Below are 21,127 nucleotides of genomic sequence, written 5' to 3'. Positions count from 1 at the left end.
TCAATAATGAGTGATCACAAAGAGGCCTTTCCAAGCTTAAAAACCTGGGAACTCCATTAACGTATCATAATAACAGTGGTTAAAAGCTAAAATTTAGATGCTTGATTATCAAACAGGGAATCAATCATTTGATGGCAATTATATGGTTCATTCAATCAGCAGTATCGGTACTAGACCACCTGCTCAGCCAAGGTATCGGTGCACCTATAGTTTTACAATGCCAAGTCTGACGGGTTAATCAGCTATTTTTAGCTGCTTTTTTTCTTTAATGATACCGGTAAATTTTTAAGGTTTCTTCGGTTGTTTTGCCGTAACAGTTCTCAGCTACGTAACAAACACCCTTAAGATCTGACCTGAAGGTAACAGTTCAAGGTTAGGAGGGAAGTGATGCGTGTCAAGGGATTAAAACAGAACATGGCCGGAAGAGTCTGGGGTGAGATCTTTATTTCAGGCACGGAAAGAGTCTCTTCCTCTGATGGCGCCACAACCTCTGTTCCATTTCCCCTTCCTTCTTTTGGTCACCGCGCACAGATCCAGTCCCGCGTCCTGCATCCGTGATCCTCCCCTCCCAGTCTGTGCGAGTACAATAAGCACCTCTAAACACTCATCTGCAGTTCAATAGTTAAAGAAATGAGACGAAAAATAAACAAACGTTCATAATGACCCACACAGGCATCATTATAAATCACTTTTATTTAAATCAGCGTTAGGCAGTTATGCTATGAACGACACAAGAAATAAAAAAGAAAATAAAGCAACAAAAAAAGACATTAAAACATGAGATCCAGTTAACATTAACTGCACTTGGCACTGGATAGACGTTCATGGAAAGAGGGGAAGGCAAAAAAATAATATACACATTTTTTTATTTTTTTTAATACCCGAAATAGAAGTGCCTCCGGTAAGAGTCAGAGACCTCAAACATTTCTACTTTCATCAGGATGATGTGATATTTTCCAAGCTTTATAATCATTCAACCTGCGTCTGCCTCCAAACGTCTGTCCGCTCCTTCAGCCTCAGCTTTACATCCAAAAACAGGAGACAGAGGCTAAGCTGCGTTATAAACAAATCTGAAATCCTTCCCGTTTATTAACCGTGAAATATAACCCCCCCACCCCCCCGAATAACCCCAAACGTACCGTCACACACTCGCCGTCAAGCTCTGGGGCTTTTACTTCGTTTTTTTTTCTGTCCCTTTATGAATCAACCATTATTTATATAAAAGAAGAAAGTGAAGAGTGTGTCACCCTGTGCTCACCATTTAATGGTAGTAATGCACAACACCAGGAGGAGAAGATAGAGGAAAACAAAAGAGAATCCAGCCAAAGAAAAATAATCCCTCACCAGAAAACATGTCATATCATTCATATAAAAAAAAAAAAAAATGTGATCGGTTCGCGCTCGCCTATATCAGGTGCTGAAAGCGGCCGTGGCTGTTTGTGAGGGGGCTGTGAATGAGATTGAAACTTTGCATCGTTTTAATCCTCCTAAAGGCCTGAAGCCGCTGGGTTGGAGAATCTATCTGCAGGTAAACGTCTCCCCCAGGAAACAAAACAAAAGAAAAACTGCTTCCATCAGCAGGGCCGGTCAAGCTGGGGGCTTCTTCATGGGGTGTCCTAGCCAGGATCTGAGCCAATCTTCAAACAGGAGAGAAGAGAGGTAGGAGGAGAGAAGAGGAGCAAGAAGAGGTCAACTCTGATTCTTTTGGATGTTTGAGGAAAATCAAAAGCATCTGAGGCTCAAGAAAAAAATAAAATAAAGAGGGATAAATAGATAAACTCTGCAATATGGGCGAATGGAAGAAATGTGTTTGTGAATGGTGTTTTTTTCAGGTGTGTGAGGTTGTTCTGTCCATCCTGGTGCTTTATCTGACGGTGACTCCAAGTTTTTCCAGCACGCGGACTCCTTTCTCCTGGTACTCCTCTCGGGTCAGCCAGAAGTTGTCCTTGTCCTTCATGATGTCGGCCAGCACAGCTCCGCCCAGGAACACCATGTGCTTTCGCCTGGGAGGATCTTCAATCCGGATCTTAAATTTCTATGAGATGGAGGAACACGGAGGAATTATAAAAAGTTCACAAGGCAACAGCATGTCCCCCCGATGAAGGCCTTCATGCTTCTTTCATCAGGATGATCTGGATCTAAGCTCAACTTCAAACAGTTTTTCTGCAGCGCTTAAAGTAATGTTTCTGCTCCCAGAATCACAAAATATGTACAAACAACATATCCAGCTGGATGGTGTTTTCAAACTTTCTGTCCTAAAAGATGGCAGACAGTTCTGATTCCTCTATTTACAAATTTCACACTTCATTTAGGCTTTTTCTTTTAATTTAAAACTTAACAGATATATACTATTGTGGATTGTATTGAAATAGAAAAGCAGCAAACTACAGAAATATGGGTGTACTGATGAACAATAGGAACGATTGCTGAGTATTTTAGCGTTGCATGTTGCAAGGCTGAAATTAGGGCTAAAACAATCAATGTGATTAATCATGATTAATCGATAATTGAAATAATTGTCAACTAATTCAGTAATTGAATAATCATTAACTGTAGTATAGAGACTAAAATATGCCTTGAGCTGACAGAGCCACCCACTTAGAGCAGTAAATAAAAAAATATGTTAGCATTTTGGATTCAAAACTTTCTCATCTGTCACTATGCTCTATCCAGAACTCCTCCAGTGGAAAAGTTTTAACTCTGGTTTAATTTAACAAAAAGTATTTTTTGAGAAACCTTTTGCTATCCGATTATTAATTGATTAATGGAAAAAAATAATCGACAGATTTAAAAGATTTGCAAAATAATAGTTAGTTGCAGTCCTAGCTGATATAAAAATGTTATGCAAATATTTAGGCCGATACGTTTATCATTTAAGAGCATACCAGCCCTTTGACTGACATGTGAGCCCCCTTCCCTGTCCAGCATTTTTCAGTACAACCTTGTCATACGCTTAAAGTAATAAGAATTACCCTGACATTAGGCCGCTAACAATTATTTGCACATATACACGAGAAAAGTGCTCTGAGAAATAAACCCAGCACCATTCAGACTCGCCCTGAGTGCTTGGAGGCAGGTGCACGCATGTGCTTCTGCTCCACCAGCGAACAGAGAGTCACCTTTGATGCAGGGGTGGAGTATCCAGGTTAGGAAGGATTCCTAAAGTGCCGGTCTGTCAAGCAGAACCAGCTGTTTTTTTTCTTCTACCTATTAAAACGCAGCATCACTGCTGTGTTGGTCTGTGGCAGCAGGTGGATCACAGCAACGTCTCACCCAATCAATCATATAGTTTGGATTTTAAGGGCAGATAAGGAGGTCACCCCCCCCCCCCCCAACAAGGAAGGTTGGGAATAAATAGAAGTGGCTTAAAAGAGGCTAGATTGGTATAGCATGAAAATAATGTCAGTTTTTTTTCTGGAGACGCTTATTTTCAAACCTTAAAATATTTTTTATGTAGACAAATCGAACAGGGGATGAATTCAAACATAAATACAGATAAAACAATAGTTTCTTTTTCTCAAAATAATCCAGAGTGGGAAATGCTTGTCTTATTTCAAGTTTGGTAAATTTAGCTAACATATTTTATGCTAAAATCATCATTCATTGGCAGATCGTTTTAGTTAGCTGCTTAAGTGAAGAGAAACATCATTTCAATCAGGGTTCTAATGTTTCCAAACTCAAACTTCATGATTTTCTTATAATATTGTCAACATTTCAGAACCTTCATTTTTACGATAATCAGATCAGTTTCTGATCAGTGATCTCTTTTGTTTGTAGCACAAGTATCAATACCTTTATGCATCTAATCACACATCCAGTTCAGAGCCTTGAATTTAGAAGCTGTCATTTTCTTCACTTGACTAAATGTAGTTTAAATTCATTTTTTCAAGTCACCTTTAAATGCATTTGTTTTGTCACATAATTTTATTGAACTTTGTTCATTTATCCAAAAGCTCTTTGAGTCGAGTTGTTTCTCTTTACCTCAGTGATTGAATTTCACTGGATGGTTTTTGTGGTAGCATTTTCAAAATATGTTGCAAGTACAGGAAATTAATTGAAAAGCTGCCATTTTTTGACAAATTATTAAAAATAATTAAAAATAATAATTTTCTGGTGGTCCAAGAATCATTTTAAACTATTTATTACTTTAGCAAGAAAATAAGGGAGGAAAACTTGAAATACTGGATTACCAAGAGGTAATCTGAGGTAATATGAAGCACACTTCCATTTGTCCAAATAAGCATGAATGCATATTTCTACCAACCAAGTTTACGTGAGGTTGCTTTGATCCAACTTCAAGCTTTGTAACGATCAGTCTGAACTTCCTGAAATCTTTAATGTTTTAAACTAAAGCAGATGTTTTTCTTTTTACTGTGAAAATACCAATTAGAAAAATAAAAAAACAAAAGCTGAACTGCTTTTAGGCTTGTTTTATTGGCAAAAAATCTCAAGCTGATTCTATTTAAAGTTGAAGCTGGGCATAAAAATACAGGACTAATGCAATTCAGGGAAACACAGGAACCTTAGATAGATGGATAATGTGACTGGGGCGCCACCTGGTGGTTATTTATGCACACTGCCTATCAAGTAAAAAACCTTAACCTGTTCTTCAAAAAAATCATAATTAACTTTGCATAAAATTCTGATTTTATTTCTTTAAAAGGGTTAAACTTTTCATGCCTTTTCTCCATATAGTCAAAGGCCCAGTTATGCTAATCTGGACAATCTCTGTAGACTGTTGGAAGATGTAATTAACTCTAATTGGAAGCCTAAGAAGAGAATCTGAACAGATGCTCACCGAAAGTTTGTCCACATCTCCCTTGAGCACGCGCTCCAAGTATAGCTGTTTAAGTTCCCTCTCCAGTCGGGATGGCAGACCTGGGTACATGGTGGAGCCTCCGGACAACACAATGTGTTTGTAGAACTCGGCCCTGATTGGAGGAGGATGGACAAAGGTGTTTCACTTTAAGAGCCTGTATCCATCATAGAATAATCTTTTTGCTCTTTTATTTGCACAAGTATTCAAATTTAAACATTATTATAGGTTACTCAGAATATCTTAGAGCCCATTTTCAAAGAAATGGTGCAGTGGTCTCACCTGGTGTCTATGTCAGCGGCCTGGATGGTGTTGAAGAGGAGCTCAGCCACTCCGACGCCCTCCACGTTGATGAGGTGGGGCTGGAACAGAGCCTCGGGGGCCTCAAAGCGCTCTCCTCCCACCTTGATCACACGGCCATCTGGCAGCTGGAAACGTGTGGGAGGGTTGAGATGAAAAGAGAAGGGATGAGGAGGGAGTTTGACACCATTAGAGTGCCTCTGGGTGTAATTCCAGTTTGAAAAAACAACATGAAATTCACACAAAAAATGGCTTTGAACTAAATAACTTCTAAATAATGTTGCTATGGAAAGTAAAATCCTCAGAGTGATGCCGGAGGAACTGTGGGCTGGAAGCCATGTTGAGCGAACACACTCAGTGTAAAAAGGCTTCATTGAGCAGAGGGCAGCGGGAGGAAGTGGATCCCAGCCGCTGCAGCGGCTGCACAGGAAATGATGTCATACACAGCTTAGCGGCCCCTTCGGCCATGCTCACATTGCCCTCCTTGTTTCGTCCGAGCCGACTCACCTACACTAACCATAACACACACGGTCACAGTGAGCGCTGAGACACAACACGAGTTCGGGAAGGCGTGCAGGACAGGCAGACGCTTAGATTCTGCGGTGTGTGTCCCCCGACAGGAAAAAGAACCTCGGAAAGAAAAGCAAGTCTGATCGCGGAGAGCTGCACGCCCAGATGTTAGAGACCCAGAGAAAACAGCGCTACCCCGTCATTAAGCAGCCGACAGCGGCCATCTGGTGGTCCCTGCAGCTCACTGCTGATATTTAATAACCTACTAGTTCCTCATAATGAATCCTTTGAGAGGATTTCTTTCTTTGATTATAATGCTTTATGCGGTAACATGAAACATAAACTGGTGTGTGGGGCATGGAAAGAACTTATTTTAGATTTTTTTTTTAAAGTAAACTAGATCCTGATGTTCTCCAAAGGGCAGGGTTTATGCTGGCGGGAACATCTCAGGCGCACCGTAGGTCCTGGAAAAATGCAGATGTTCCAGTTTGTTATATTTATTTTAGAAGCAACTGCAGACTTGTCCTTTTCTTTATTCTCTTTTTCTTTTCTGTTCAGATCAAATTAGAATCCAGATAATGAGAAGCTAAAAAAAAAAAAAAAGTATGAGCCGACCAGCCACACATCTGTCTGATAAACACCTGCAGATCCATAAATGCAGCTGTGATCTAAGTTTATATACAGTTTCTCTTTATAAAAATTTGGTTAATGTACTAAATGTCCAATAGAAATCAGCAACAGGCCTGTTTCATAAAATCTAGATACGCTATTATTTTACAGCTGTGGGCTAAACATCTAGGTAAGAAAAAGTCATTCAGAGCTGCAAATATTGCAGCTTGTTATTGTGGTTAAATATCTGCTATGGTAGTTCGGCATCTAATGATTATTTTGCAAATTGATTAATCTGTGTTGATTACTTGCTCAATTAATTGTTAATAATCAGATAGTCAAAGATTCCTTAAAGAACACTTTTAACATAATTAAACCAGGTAAAAATAAAACGTCTCCACTTGAGAAGTTTTGCATAGAGCATACTGACAGACGAAAAAGTTTTTTCATCCTAAATGCAAAATGTTTATATATATTTATTATTTTATTTTTTACAACTTAGATATAATGACAGCTCTCAGTGGGTTGCTCTGTCAGCTAAAGGCATGTTTTACAGTCTCTATACTCCCATTTACGAGTAACCAATTACTAAATTAGTTGGCGATTATTTCAATAATCGATTAATCAGGATTAACTGTTTCAGCCCTTTTACTATAGTAAACCTAATACCATTTTAATAAAGCTGCTTATTTGTAGCCTTTAAAATAAGGAAATGCATAAAATGTTTCATAAGGAAAGAGCAAGATAAAACAAAACAAAAAAAAAACTTAATGACAAGAAAACAGATTTTTTTTTTGTTCTGTTGTGAAAAATTCAAATATTCTTAAACAAAAAATGTTTCTTAGACTGATAATTGTCCTTATACTACATTAGTTGGTTCTTTATATCTTTTTAAGCTGCTTTTCACTGTAGAGGCTCCAAAGTCACTGTGACGAGCTCAGACTGTAGACCCCTTTTCTAGACCCTGCTAATTATGATAAAAAAAATCTGATTAATTTCTGAAATAATTGACTAAATTAAGTGATCAAACCACCTTTAACTGGGAGAAACACTCTTTGACAGCCATTTGCTGAAACAATCATCAGAGGAGTATTTAGACCAAAATTGTACAGCTTTATTCTATTAAGCACCTCATGCAAACGATTATTAATATTCAATTGAAAGAAAAGGTCACCACTGAGGAAAGCATTAGCTCCAACCATAGACCCCTAGAGTCACCTGGTCAGTAAATGAACATGTGGAGGCAACTTCAGCCTCAAAACAAGGTTGGTTGTAACCAACAACTGTCGCCAGTTTACGATCTCAAACGGCTGCTTTGGTGCAATGTTTGATCGCTTGTTTATCCCATATGTCACAAATGAAAGCTCTGTCTTTAAAGTCCACAGCTGAAACAAATCGAAGCGACTGGGTTGGAAGAGGGAGGGTACGTCATTACAACGGCTTACTATAATACTGCAGAATCTGGTTTTTCTAGTGTTGCGCAAACACTGCTTTGTCTGAGCAAAATGTCCCAGCAGGAATCCTACGTTCCTTAAGATGGCGACTCAATGCTCTGAAGAAGCACAAAGATAGAATCTTATGTTAATCAAGATGATTTAGTCAGAAAAGATCTCATAATTTATCAAGCATGTCTGACAGCAGATTGAATCTTTCTCTCTAATCCTTTTGACGCTCAAACTCCTGAATTTAGTTAAAATCACAAACAGAGCATGTTTTATGAACAATCATAGTTAAGATCAGTTATCAAAGCAAGGTTCAGGGATCCCTCAAGGTTTTTTATTATTGTGATGTTTAAGGTGTTTAATGGGACAAACATTTTACATGAAATACATCAATTGGAAAAGTGACAAGTAACAGATAAATGTACTACAAAATAAGTAGGTTAAAAATGTATCTAACTGATTCAAATATAAAATGTAACATGAAATTTTAAAATGCTTCATTAGACTGTTTAAATATATTTCAACTGATGAACTGCATAATTAAACTTAATTTTTAAATATTTGTTCCCCTTTATATGTAAATTTAGAGTCAATTAATCAAATGTATTTTAGGGGTCATCAGGGGTCACATGCTTGAAGGTTTTTTGGAACCCCTGATCCACATGTTTAGACTTCATTATCTTCGACTGCTGGGCAGAAGGATTGTGGGTAATTCAAAGCAAAAACTGTTTTAAAATGGTCAAATTTTTGTATAAGAAAAAACAATAATCTGGAGCTTTAACTTATAAAACAAAATAAATTAACATAAAATTCCAGCAGTCAATTAATCTCCAAAGCTGGATTGTAAGTTGAGTTTTTAATCTTCTAGTTAACCATCAAATATCAGTTAACCTCTTCATTTATATTTTTATATGTCTTATTGTACTGCTGCTTCTTGGCCAGGTCTCCCTCGAAAAAGAGATTTTATCTCAAGGGAATTCCTGGTAAAATAAAGGTTAAATAAAAATAAATAAAATAAATAAATATCATTCTGCTCATATTAATGCGCTAAAATGCTTCAAAACCAAATGTTTTTTGACTTCTCTCTTTAAAGAAAATATCCTAAACATTTGTAAACTTGAAACTGTGAGAACATGGTGTTTGCAGAAGAGTTAAAAGTCAACTTTGCAAGATGGTTTGAATATGAGAGAGCTAACTTTAGAGGTTAAACTAAAAAGCAGACCTTCGGTCTGCTTTCAGGAGGCATTTCTCACCACAGCACTTCCTTTTCTACCATATAAAGTAGTGATCTACCTCCATGGTATGAAAAGGACCATGGCTCAATCTGCAGATACCCCTTCACAACTGGTTTTGATTGCCAGTAGAAGCTGCTGGTTATGCAACAAAGATTGTGAAACAGTAGTCCTTTTTATTTATCAAGTGATTGCACCAAAAAGAAAATTATTATTTAATTAGCTTTAATTTTTTTCTGATACGATTAAAATGAAGTTGCACCAACCACAGAGTTAGCATAAATAAGTGCAAGTTTACCGTATACGACTCCACCAACACGGTGGTCTCCAGCGCCAGCTTCTGCTCCTGCTCGATGTTGTAGCCCACGTAGCACAGCTTCTCCTTCATCATGCGAACCGTCTCAAAGTCTGCAGAGTGGTTGAAGGCGTAACCCCTCAACAACAGCAGCTGTTTAAAAAAAACAAGAAGAAAGTTGGGTTAGCTTACAAATCAGGACAACTTTGAATTTGTGGTGTCCAGCATTAGGAGCGTATACCTTAATGAGGTAGCGAGTGATGTCCCTCCCTGCAATGTCCAGACGCCTTGTCAGGTGGGGCAGACTGAAACCCTCGTATACCGGACAGATGTGTGTCACACCGTCACCTGAATCCACCACCACACCAGTCAGGAGGCCTGAAACACACACACAGGGCAGGTTATTATACGAGTACATCATAGGCAGGAAGGATGACAGATAGGAAAAGTGTCTAATAAAAAAAAGAGAATGAGGCTAGTATAAATCCCAATCGTTTCCAATTTCTTACTAAACCACACTGACAGTAGAGGATGGAATATTTAGGAGCTTGTCGCAGAGATGGTGAAAGAACCATCCAAGGGTCACTGAGCGACCCTTTCTTTAGTGACCAGAGCAGATTTTATACACCTGCAGCCATGATGGGGAGCAGAAGTTACCTGATGTCATTATATGGAGGGTGAAAAAACAACAACAGGAAATTAGGATTAGATCAAATCTGAGAAGTCCATCAATGGGGGAAATATGATCAAATTGCACTAATCTCTAGCTAGACAAAATTGGTGTTTCATTAAAACCCCTTCAAATATTACAATTCCAGATGACAAAAATTCTGCACCGATTCACAAAAAAAAAGCAAACCATGATAGCATCCTATACTATAATCTTTTTGAACTAAAAAATAAACTTAGCAGTTGTTCTATGTTTTTCTCAATACTTTTGTTTTTCTTTTTTCTAAGGAATTTAGCCATTTAGTCACATAGGGAATTTCTTTACCCTTAACTCATGCAGAATGTAAATATCATATTGATCAACATTGCCCCAGAAATCATTTATTTCTAATCTAAAGTATTTTTTAACTTAAAATGGTCAGAGTTAATACTAGATTTAATAATAATTTGATAATAATAATCTAACTTTATCTCACACTGGAGAAATTCACTCCAGTGTGAATTGGGCTGCCATTGAGTAGCGCCCGGGGAGCAGTGTGGGGATTAAGGTTCTTGTTCAGGAACCCAGAGTGGAGGCTGTTGGGATCGAACCAGTTCCTTGCAAACTTTTCAGAGCACAACAGCACGGCTCTAACCTACTTAGCCAATGCTAGATTCTGATTGGGTGCAGGGTGTCTGCCTAAAATTGTTGTAGGACAAATGAAAGTTCAGGTAAAAATTGCCCGATTGGCGAGATAGTACACAAAAAAGTGCCTTTATAGGCTTTACTATAATCAGTTACCTTAGTGACGTATCACAACAAGAGATTAAATAGTCAACTCAGTTGCTTCTGTGTAAAAGTTATGATTTTAACAGTTATAAAAACCATTAACATGTTAATAATTTTGTTATCCATTTCTTTCATAAGCGACCATGGTATAGGTTAGATAATGACCTTGGAAATTTCCATTTTCCAAAACGAATGGACTTAGCACCAGGGGGTTAATTTAGCCTCTACTGATTCTGCCCACACATTTATCTATATTTGAATTCAAAACCGATTTTCACTTCTGCTTGTTAAAATTAGCTCTACCAATGTTAAAGGAGAAGTTCGGTTTTTTACACTTTAAGCCCATTTTCTGTAGTGTCCAGGATGAAATCGAATGAAGGACACCAAAATTTTGACAATTGGTCCTGTCTCTGCTTTTTGGCTCATTTAGAATCACCCCCTGGCTGCTTTAGAATGGCTAGCATAGAGCATGTCCGATAATGTCCTTAAAACAACCTTAAACGTTCTTTTTTTAAAATATGCTACTCACCGTGTCGTCAGCGCTGTTCAATGACGTTCCAAAAAAAGTTTCGTAAAGAAAAAACGTTCCTGTAGTGTTTTATTTAGCATTTTGTAAATCCCATTGAGTTCTGTAGGAATAGTCAATATTCCGCTGCCACCGGAAACGGAAATGGGGCCTGTTTACACAGTTGTAGTCTTTTCGCTTCACTCTGCGTACTCCGACGTCGAGAATCAAGAATCCACCTTTCGTATTCCATTTTCAGAGTTTTTTAAAGTGTTTAACAGAGACGTTAGCACCTCGACGTCGGAGTACGCAGAGTGAAGCGAAAAGACTACAACTGTGTAAACGGCCCCATTTCCGTTTCCGGTGGCAGCGGAATATTGACTATTCCTACAGAACTCAATGGGATTTACAAAATGCTAAATAAAACACTACAGGAACGTTTTTTCTTCACGAAACTTTTTTTGGAACGTCATTGAACAGCGCTGACGACACGGTGAGTAGCATATTTTAAAAAAAGAAAGTTTAAGGTTGTTTTAAGGACATTATCGGACATGCTCTATGCTAGCCATTCTAAAGCAGCCAGGGGGTGATTCTGCATGAGCCAAAAAGCAGAGACAGGACCAATTGTCAAAATTTTGGTGTCCTTCATTCGATTTCATCCTGGACACTACAGAAAATGGGCTTAAAGTGTAAAAAACCGAACTTCTCCTTTAACAGATTAGTAACTGTCATATTAATAGCTAAAAAGCTGCTAATAAAATGAAAAATTAAGAAGCAAAAGGAGGACGATGCATTGGAATGAGCCTTTTATCCACTACTGACTGAAATTCTGCTGCAGATCACTGAACCAGGTGGACAATCAACAGCCGTGACATTTAAATCTAAAATCCAGGGAGGAGATTAGGGATTGTTCTACACAGTTATAGCATAGTAAATAGAATAATCCCAATGTAATCCCAATGTATAGTATAATTAGACGAACGATTATCAGATTTCTTAGATATGAGCATGTTGAGATTGATGCATTTTTGTTTTAGAAACTTTTTGGGCTGCGACATCCTTTCTACTACATGTGGGAGTAGTAGTGTTGTCACGATACTAAACTTTTCAACTCGATACCGATACTAAGTAAAATATTCGATACTCAATACCCTTTTCGATACAAGAATAAAAACAAAGACTCTAAAATTCAACAGAAATATTTTCATTTCTAAAAAAATACAAGAAATAAATAAAAAAACAATAAGAATAATATTTTGAGGTTGTATGCTGTGCACAATATTAAGCAAGTTTGATATTCAGCAAGTGCATTTTCCACTATTCTGCACTTTAGATGGCTGTATCGATACTTTTGAAAATGAGTATTGTATCCGGATACAACGTTTCAGTATCGATACTTTTTTGAGTATCGATACTTTTGACAACCCTAGGGAGTAGGGGTGGGTATTTTTCCCAAAGTCCTGAATCGATCTGATTTTGATTAATAAAGCTCTAAATCGATTAATTTTGATTCAATCTGTTTTTACTATAATGAAAGTGGTTCAACTGTGTTTCAAAATACTCATGTATTTTTTTTCTGTGATATTAAACACAAAGTGCAAACTTGTAAATCAGATAGTTTAAAGTTGAGATGTGAACAAAACTGTCTCATAAGTGCAAACTTGTTTGTGAAAAGTAAAAAAGTGAAGCCTCACTCACTCAGACATGCATGAGCTGCATTATCTTCAATGCAGAAACCATATTTGCAGCGTTGTCTGTAACAACTACAGGGTGTTTGCTGGTCAGCTCCCATTTGTTAATGTCTTCAGTCAACCTATTGGCTATGTTTGCAGCTGTTTGGCTTGAAGTAATCTTGAGTGCATCTTTCCTGCTCATTTGAATGTGAATGTCATGTACTAATCAATCTCGTCTCATAGACATCGATTTTGCAAAAATGTAAAGGAATCGATTCAAAATCAATTAAATCGATTTTTTTACCCAGCCCTTTGTGGGAGCAAAAAAAAATGTATTACTACACAGTTGACAGTTTTCACTTTAAATAGCAACAAAAGCAGCTAGCATCCCTGAATAAGAGCCTTCCAACTAGAGAAAATCATATCAATCTGAGAGTCTTTGAAAAACAGCATCTTCCATAAACAACTCCGTTTAGGATGAGAAAATAGATCTGCTATGTTCAGCCTTCGTGTTATCAGCTGAAAACTGTTCTCTCTCAGCTTGAAGGAGCCGAGGAAAACCTCTTTCCCCTCATATCACTTCTAAACACCAAATTCCAACTGTATATACCATTGATATCTAGCTTTGTGTTAATATTGCTGTAGTTAAAACCTACAGTAAAGCTCAACATGGCATGTTTAGTGAGTGGAACAACATGTGAGTTTTAAGGTCTAACCTGCCAACTTCTAATCCGAGACCTAAATAACACCTCTATTGTCTGGCTTCAGTAGAAATTATTTGTTAATGAAATTAATGGGGAACAAGGAAGAAAGTTTGATTAAACAGGATGTGAGGTGAGGACTCTTACCCTGAGCGTACAGCGTCAGGACAGCCTGAATAGCAATGTAGACTCCTGCAAACTGGTAGGTCTCAAACATCACCTGCAACAGGCATGAGAAAGCGCATTACTTACATAAGAAAACATAGCCAGTAACAAACGCAGACATCTTACTTTAAACATGATTTACAAGAATTTGCAGCAGTGTCACTTCTGCAAAGCTTTTAATACACACTTCCTCTGCAAATGGCTGCTTATAGGCAAAAAATGACACACAGCAGCCTCCCTACAGCCAGGCTACCTAGAGACAGACACACGCCTCCGTACCTCGATGATTTTCTCCCGGTTTTTGGTGGGATTCATGGGGGGCTCAGTCAAGAGGATCTTGCAGTTGCGAGAGTCGATGTTGAGTTTCTCTGGGCCGAAGGTATAATCCCAAAGGTGCTTCATGTCATCCCAGTTCCTGACAATGCCGTTCTCCATGGGGTAGTTTACCTCTAGCATGGAGCGCAGCTCGCTGGCCTCATCTCCTACCATCAAGTCCTGGAGGAAGGGACCAACAAAGAGAAAACACTGTTAAAAAGCTGCTTAAACATAAAAAAAAAAATAGCATTTAGCTTCAACAAAAAAGTTCAGAAAACCAATACACTAACTTAATCTTCTCTTTTTTTTTTGAATCATTTCAATCGTGAGCCTCACGTCTAACACCAACGGATGCATTCCTGCAGCCTTTCGGCTCAGGACTCTGCTACCCAGCATGCACTACAAACCATTTCCATGCATTTACACCTGGAACCACTTCCCCTCAGCAACAGCAAACCACTTTTTTCCCCTTCAATCCCCCCCATTCAAACAGCCACATGCAAGGCCGCCTAGCAATGTAAACAGCTGCTGGGTTAGAACTCAGTGTTAGCCACACAGTCAAGCATCTCGCGTTCCGCTTGGAGACATCAAAAGCCGACTGAAAGCAGCCATTTTATGGGTTCATCCTGTGTGCTTTGGCATTAACAATGTACCAGTCACAGGCATGGGCTCGACTGCTCTTAAAGGAAAAACAGATGTCCTCCTGTCTCAGACTCTCAGCTGTCTGCCATGCATCCTTGAGTATGCGCACTAGCTGGTCATTAATTGTAAACGTGTAATAGCTACACTGCCTACACATTTGTAACAGCGAACAAAGAGCTTAGATGAGGCTGACATTTTGAATTCTCTCCAGCTTAAAGCTGCGGTAGGACTGGTGTGGGCGTTAGGCTGTCAGGGCACACGAGGAGATCTGAGACTCTGACAATGGAAACGCTCCAAAATCTTTTTTAGCACTCCATCGATAACAGCTGGCCTGTGATTCATCTGAGGCATTTCTGCCAACAACCTCAGCCTGCAGAGGGGAGTACATTAAACAAAGTGATGGATGTCTTCCTTATTCCCTGCCACTCACTGGGCCACACACAAAAAGAAAGAAAATCCACAAACAAATCAGGGGTTAAAAATTAAAAACGAACTTAAAGCCAGTGACTAAAAAAGAAAAAGAGGTTCCTCATTTTCAGTTTGAGCAATACATTTCAAAACGATCCGCAGCAGGCAAGAACAGGAAGCCCACATAACCTGGACTTACCATCTTCTGGGAATTCTACTTCACCGAGGGAGAACAAAGCAAAGAGAAAAGGGGGCAAGGCGGGTAGAAAGAACAAAGGATGAATAAAGAAAAACGAACAGCAGAAAGGTAGAGACAGGGGCCAAAAAGTGACCCTCTGTCTGGCTGTCTTGGAATTCTGACCCAAACTTGATTCTTTAAAAGGGACATCAACTTCTGGAAACACTGGGAAAACCAGTTCACTCGTACCTTGATCTCAATGTTTCCCACTTTGGCTGTGGAACGGATGATGGGCCTCCCAACGAGCGCAGGGAAGATGTGCTCTGGGAAGTTGGAGCCTGCATAGCCGCACTTGACAAACTGCCGGAAAACAGGAGAGAGAAAGCGATTAGCAAACACATTACAATGCTTTAAAGATAAATGAACCCCATCTTAACTTTATTTGACAATGAGAGCTTAAAGCACAAAGCCTGGTCTGTTACAGTGTTATCAGTTTCATGCATTTCTGCTCTGCATGTCTAAAAAGAAATCTGTCCACAACCGGGTTAGATTGATTAACAGAAAGAAGGTTATATTAGCTTTTTAAAGCACTTTCACTCCAAGAATCAAAATGTTATTTCAAAATAAAGAGTAATTTCATAAGAAGACAGAATCGGGGCTAATTCTTAGTAGAGCGCTCCTCCTTCCCGTTTTTGCTTCGGACTGAAAGCTAACTGGCAGGAACAAGGCTCCTACATTTTTCCAACTCTTACAAGAAACGAATATAAAAATTAGCAGTTTTAAAGTTTTTTTTAAAATACCTTTCAATGTAAAAATATAAATAAAATGGACCGTCGTATTGTGGAAACTAAATAAGCCAACAAACTAGGAGCAGCACATTAGCAAAGGTAATGGCTGCAGGTTTACCAGAGCATTTAGCCCAAATTATCAACCAAGTAACAATGGCATGTTATCCTTACAACAAAAATTTTAAAAAGCACAACGTAATAGGTACTTTCACTAGTGCTGAAATGATTAATCGATTATTGAAATAATCACCAACTATTTTGGTAATCAACTCGTCACCTAGGCTAATGTTACACTGACTAGAAGATGCCTTTCACTAAATGAATAACCCATTACAGCAGTTAAGACCAAACAAAAATCTCTATATATCTATAGATATATATAGATAGAGATATTTATATCGATCTATATCTATCCATCTATTAGGGGCGTAAATCACATCCATCATGGCAATTTGATCCAGTACCAATTTCCTGACCCAACGATTAGATTATTTTCAATACTCAAGAATACACCACGATACGATTCCATTTACTTATTTTTTATTTTTTTTTTACCTTACAGGCTAGACAATGTTTCAAATTTGAAATAAATCAATGCAAGCTCTAATATTGTTATGCATTTTATTTGAGAAACAACAGCACATAACAGAAGTAGCAAAGTTGTACTCCACCTAGGCCTATGAAAACCTCATTCATTGAAAAATAATAATGCCCCTGTGTTTACGCGAGTGTGTGCAAGCGGAAAGAGGGTAGTGGGTAAAGGAAGTGACGTAGGAGGGAGAAATAGGTTTAGCGCCACCACAGCACGGGAGTCAGAATTATATCCAGGAGTATTTATGTATGTGTATATATATATATATATATATATATATATATATATATATATAAATTGTACTGTTTTAGGAGCCTCGTTCCAGCCAGTTAGCTTTAATAATATTGTTGTGTTTACGTATCTTTTAAGAGCAATAGAAAAAAGATAGATTAATGCATTTAAACTCTGCAAGCTAACATTATATAAGCTAATCTACTTGGATTATAGTGACTAAGAAAGAAAAAATTTAGGAGCATGATGGGTCATTGTGTTGAAAAAGGAGGAAAATAGTGATGACTGCAAATAATATCTCCATTAGATCATCCAAGAAAAATATAGTGTAAACACTGTGGTAAAATGGGGTATTTCTACTGAAACTCTTCCTAAACCAGACCATGACTTACACCAAGATCTAAAAGTTTGTAATCTCCATTTGATATTTGCTGCTTTTTCCCCTCTTATGGGGAAAAAACATTTTCCGTATCATAAACATCTCAAACAATTCGGATATCATGTTATCTCATTGCAACGATTAAACTGTGTGCATAAAGTTTTAATACAAATCAAGAACGACAAATGAAATCTTAAGATTTTTCATGCTACTGGTTTCCCCATCAGAGGGCAACTTTCAAAAATGTTACACCAGAAGAGAGAAATATATGTAACCATCCCTAAATAACCCGAGAAAAAAACTCCCCTCTTGTGCTGATTTAAAGCTATTTGGGTCTGTGACTTCGAAAAAAAATCTCACATTGATCTATGATGTGAACCAGAATGTGTCAGGTCTCTGAATATGTGCTGGTGACATAAGCAGCTGTGGTTTTGTCTCTTCTCACTTCCTCTTGACTTCTCTATTCAACTCTGACATACGGCATTTTTTTTTTTTTTATCTCCTCTACGGGGTTCTCAGACTGCTTTCAAAAAACTTGCATCCGAAAAAAGCCTTATTAGTCGTCAACGTGCTGAGCCAACATCCTCCCTGACTGCTGACAGTGTTTAGATAAGGAAGTCGCTGCACACTAGATGAGGCAGTGGTACCTGTGTGTGCAGTGAGCAAATTCCTGAGGTTGGGCAAGCATTGGGCAAACTCTGTTGTGTTTTAAAATGTCAAGAGGTCACAAAGAAGTTTAAATCCTAACCGTCCTCCATCAGGTTTGTAGCAATGATGGGAGAATATTTCAAACAAATTCTCCAAACTGCAAAGAAATAAAAATATCTAGAAGAAAAAAAGTGCTTTGCAACCAAGTGGGGTTTTAATTACTATTCAATGCAGTTACCAATGGGAAAAAAGCAAGCCAAGTATGTTTTGCTAGTTATTATAACCAAAATTCTTAGTTTAATGCATTTAAACCCTCCTTTAGTATCTATTGTCAAATATGTCCAATTCTAATCTCTGGTCTTTTGATTGGTGCATCTTTAATCAATAGTTTACAGATGCAAAGCTTTTATATGGATTCCAACTTAATTAAAAGAACTGCTATAAACTATTTCAATTAAAAACAACAGGGTGGAGTGTTTTGTAATAACTATGAAGCAAGATTAGTAAATAGAATATTTGCATAATAAATCTGCCTTATTTCAAAAGGTCAACATCTTCATTGACAAATGAAAAACGCTTTATTTGTGGACCTCTATGACAGATGTAGTTCATTTACTTTTGAAAGATCTGGGGTATTTTTCGACAAATAAAGCCTCTTGCATTCGCATTTCCTATATCCTCCTACGACCTTTTTTTTTTTTTTTTTTTTTTTTTTTTTTTAAGAAAACCGCATCAGCTTTGAGGATAATCATAGAAAAATATATGAGACGTGAATAAAACGTGACTATGTTTTTTTTACCTATGCTTCAGGTCGTCAGGTAACATTTTCTGGGCGAAGTCGCTCATAGAGGTGGTTCCCATATTCACCTGACAGGGCCTACATAGCCTAACACCAAGCTGTCGTGGCTTTCCGCTCATAAAAGACAACCGAATACATTAAAAAGCAAACCAAATATATATAAAACATGATAAGCCTGCTAATTTCTTTCATTTTTGTCGAACAAAGTATTAAAAACTCAGAGGCTGCTGCAAGACAACCAGCTGTTTAACCCGGCTAGCTACTTAGCTAGCATCTTTAGCGCAGTTACCGCTGGTTAAGAAGAACAGCTCTCGTTAGTCGCCATTATAAATAACACAAGAGCATTTTTCATAGCAATACGTTCAGATTTTAGCGTGACAATTGCAAACCACCGGTGGGGTGTTTTTGAGGAGAGTCTGGATGAATGAAATTTTGCTGGAAACGAAGCTACACGCCCAGTTGAGGCTAGCTAGCTTCAGACAGCTCCACTTCCTGTTTCAGCTAATTGCTCGACGGTTCGGTTCGGCCGAAAGCGAAGCGCGGTTCGGTGAAACAGCGAGCCGAAGACTCAAACCTACCCCGGTTCCATTGTCACAGACCACTACTTTCCTTCCCTGGCTGTCCATTGTGTAAAAGCCCAGTTGCCGCTGAACCCTCCTCAACTTTCTTCGGCAAGCCGGAAGGAAGACACAGCAGCCCGGCCAAGAAGAGGAAGGGAAGGGTGCTCATCCGGTGTGTGACGGAGCCGCTGAAATCACCACTCACTTCCTCTACTGTAAAAAAATTCATCTACTATATTTTACACTAGAATAGTTTCCTTCATTAGATCACCAGTGAAAAGCATCTAAGTTTAACGGCTGTTGTTTAATCTCCCACCAAACCTACACTTTGTTGAACCTCAAGAAGTGACTTGTTGCCACAAACTTTAAAGTAATCAGAATCAATTTCCAATTTTCTGCACACAAAACATTATAATTATAAATATATACGATTTATTCTGATATGTACCTATATGTTTTGGTAAATATATATATAAATGTTTTTACAACAAGGGCGGAGCAAGATGGGGGGCCAGGGGTGGCCCCCCTTAGCCAATCATCAGCCACCCCTACCATTTTTTCCTTCTAATACAGATGGTGGTAGCAGTAATACTCTCAAGTGGAATATTAGTTTTAATTTTTCATATAATACTTACTATATTTTCATATATTAATAATTTCTTGACAGTAAAAACACTATGGTTAATTATACACATCAATATTACAGGCCCCCCTGGGTGTCAGCGTAAAAAAAAAAAAAAAAGCCGGTGGAAATCCGTGGGCACGAATTGATAAACTAAGCGCACGGTTTTCCAATCCGCACAGATAAAAGAAGAAGTGCTCTCGGTTTATTAACCCATGCCCACGCGAATTGACTAAGTCTATATATATATATATATATATATATATATATATATATATATATATATATATATATATATATATATATATATATATATATATATATTGTTTTATATATATATATATATATATATAAAACAATTAATTGACTAAACTTACCTTGTAGGTGCGACCCTTGCATCAAGCTCTGAAGGTTCCGGAGCAGCTGTGTGCACATGGAATGCAAAGCAGGGCACACAGTTTATTGATGATCAATAAACCGAGAGCACAGCTTCTCAATCTGTCCGCACAGATTTTTTTTTTTTTTACCCTGACACCCAGGGGGCTCCTTACAATATAATAACATTAAAGATTAGCACAGAATTCATGCTCTTTTCAGAATTAGATTTTGTGTTACATGAGGTAAAGAGAAAGTGATGTGTCTCTGTAAGTCATCTAGGAGTCTTCGGTGAAATCATAGATAAAAACCTATTTTAATAAAAACGTTCAGTAGTTGTAAATATCAATTTTATACAGAATGATTATTGATAAAAGTTGGTAAGTACTGACAATGGAAAAGATGTTTGCCCCAGAACTCAGAATCAGAAATACTTTAATAATCCCAGAGGGAAATTACTTTTGTTACACGCTCCAGTTACAGTTTTACATGATATATACACACATCCAACTAACATGATATATACACACATCCAACTAACATGATATATACACACATCCAACTAACATGATATATACACACATCCAACTCAAACCTGAAAGTATTTTATCCACTATATCTTTTATCTCGAAAGCACGGATGTTTAAATATATGCGTCAGTTGCTTAGCAAAGGCTGTAGGAAAGTATAGTTAGTCTTATCTTTGGTTGACCCTGAGGTTCTGGCGCCTATCGACTTTCGGCCACCCCTCAGCGTACATTGGTTATTGCCTGGCCAGCCTTATAAAAAATTTCTGGCTACGCCTCTCTTTTTACAACAAAAATGTGGAGCTATAATACACTGATTCATATTCTGAAATCTGAAGTGCAGCAGGTACTGGAAAATAGTGAGTATAACTTAAATGC

General features: G+C 38.0%; 1 protein-coding gene across 2 annotated transcripts; it reads right to left on the bottom strand.

Annotated features, from left to right (window-relative positions):
- Positions 1 to 675: 675 nt before the first annotated feature.
- Positions 676 to 19,405, bottom strand: LOC119798082 (actin-related protein 2-B). 2 transcript variants are annotated; one of them, XM_038307421.1, is made up of 10 exons: positions 19,245 to 19,405; positions 15,479 to 15,589; positions 15,251 to 15,265; positions 13,966 to 14,181; positions 13,669 to 13,741; positions 9,446 to 9,582; positions 9,208 to 9,357; positions 5,099 to 5,244; positions 4,799 to 4,931; positions 676 to 2,035 (listed from the first exon to the last, which is right to left on the bottom strand). In XM_038307421.1, the coding sequence occupies exons 1-10, from the start codon at positions 19,290 to 19,292 to the stop codon at positions 1,865 to 1,867; spliced, it is 1,200 nt and encodes a 399-aa protein (XP_038163349.1). In that variant the 5' UTR covers positions 19,293 to 19,405; the 3' UTR covers positions 676 to 1,864. The 2 variants fall into 2 exon arrangements, with proteins under 2 accessions (XP_038163349.1, XP_038163350.1); XM_038307422.1 differs by lacking the exon at positions 15,251 to 15,265.
- Between the last annotated feature and the right edge of the window lie 1,722 nt (positions 19,406 to 21,127).

This window comes from Cyprinodon tularosa, unplaced genomic scaffold (assembly GCF_016077235.1).
Source record: "Cyprinodon tularosa strain WSP-4 unplaced genomic scaffold, ASM1607723v1 ctg61, whole genome shotgun sequence".
In the NCBI taxonomy this organism is placed as follows: Eukaryota; Metazoa; Chordata; class Actinopteri; order Cyprinodontiformes; family Cyprinodontidae; genus Cyprinodon; species Cyprinodon tularosa.
The sequence above is the reverse complement of the archived record's forward strand: the minus strand, read 5'-3'. Positions and strand labels throughout refer to the sequence as shown.

What these genes read in the sequence shown, in the direction of transcription:
- LOC119798082 (XM_038307421.1), bottom strand. Translation starts at nt 19,292, where the DNA reads ATGGACAGCCAGGGAAGGAAAGTAGTGGTCTGTGACAATGGAACCGGG. An exon ending in TCACTCGCTACCTCATTAAG is followed by an intron (nt 9,358 to 9,445) that starts GTATACGCTCCT and finishes TTTTTTAAACAG; the next exon opens with CTGCTGTTGTTGAGGGGTTA. An exon ending in GAGATGTGGACAAACTTTCG is followed by an intron (nt 2,036 to 4,798) that starts GTGAGCATCTGT and finishes TCCATCTCATAG; the next exon opens with AAATTTAAGATCCGGATTGA.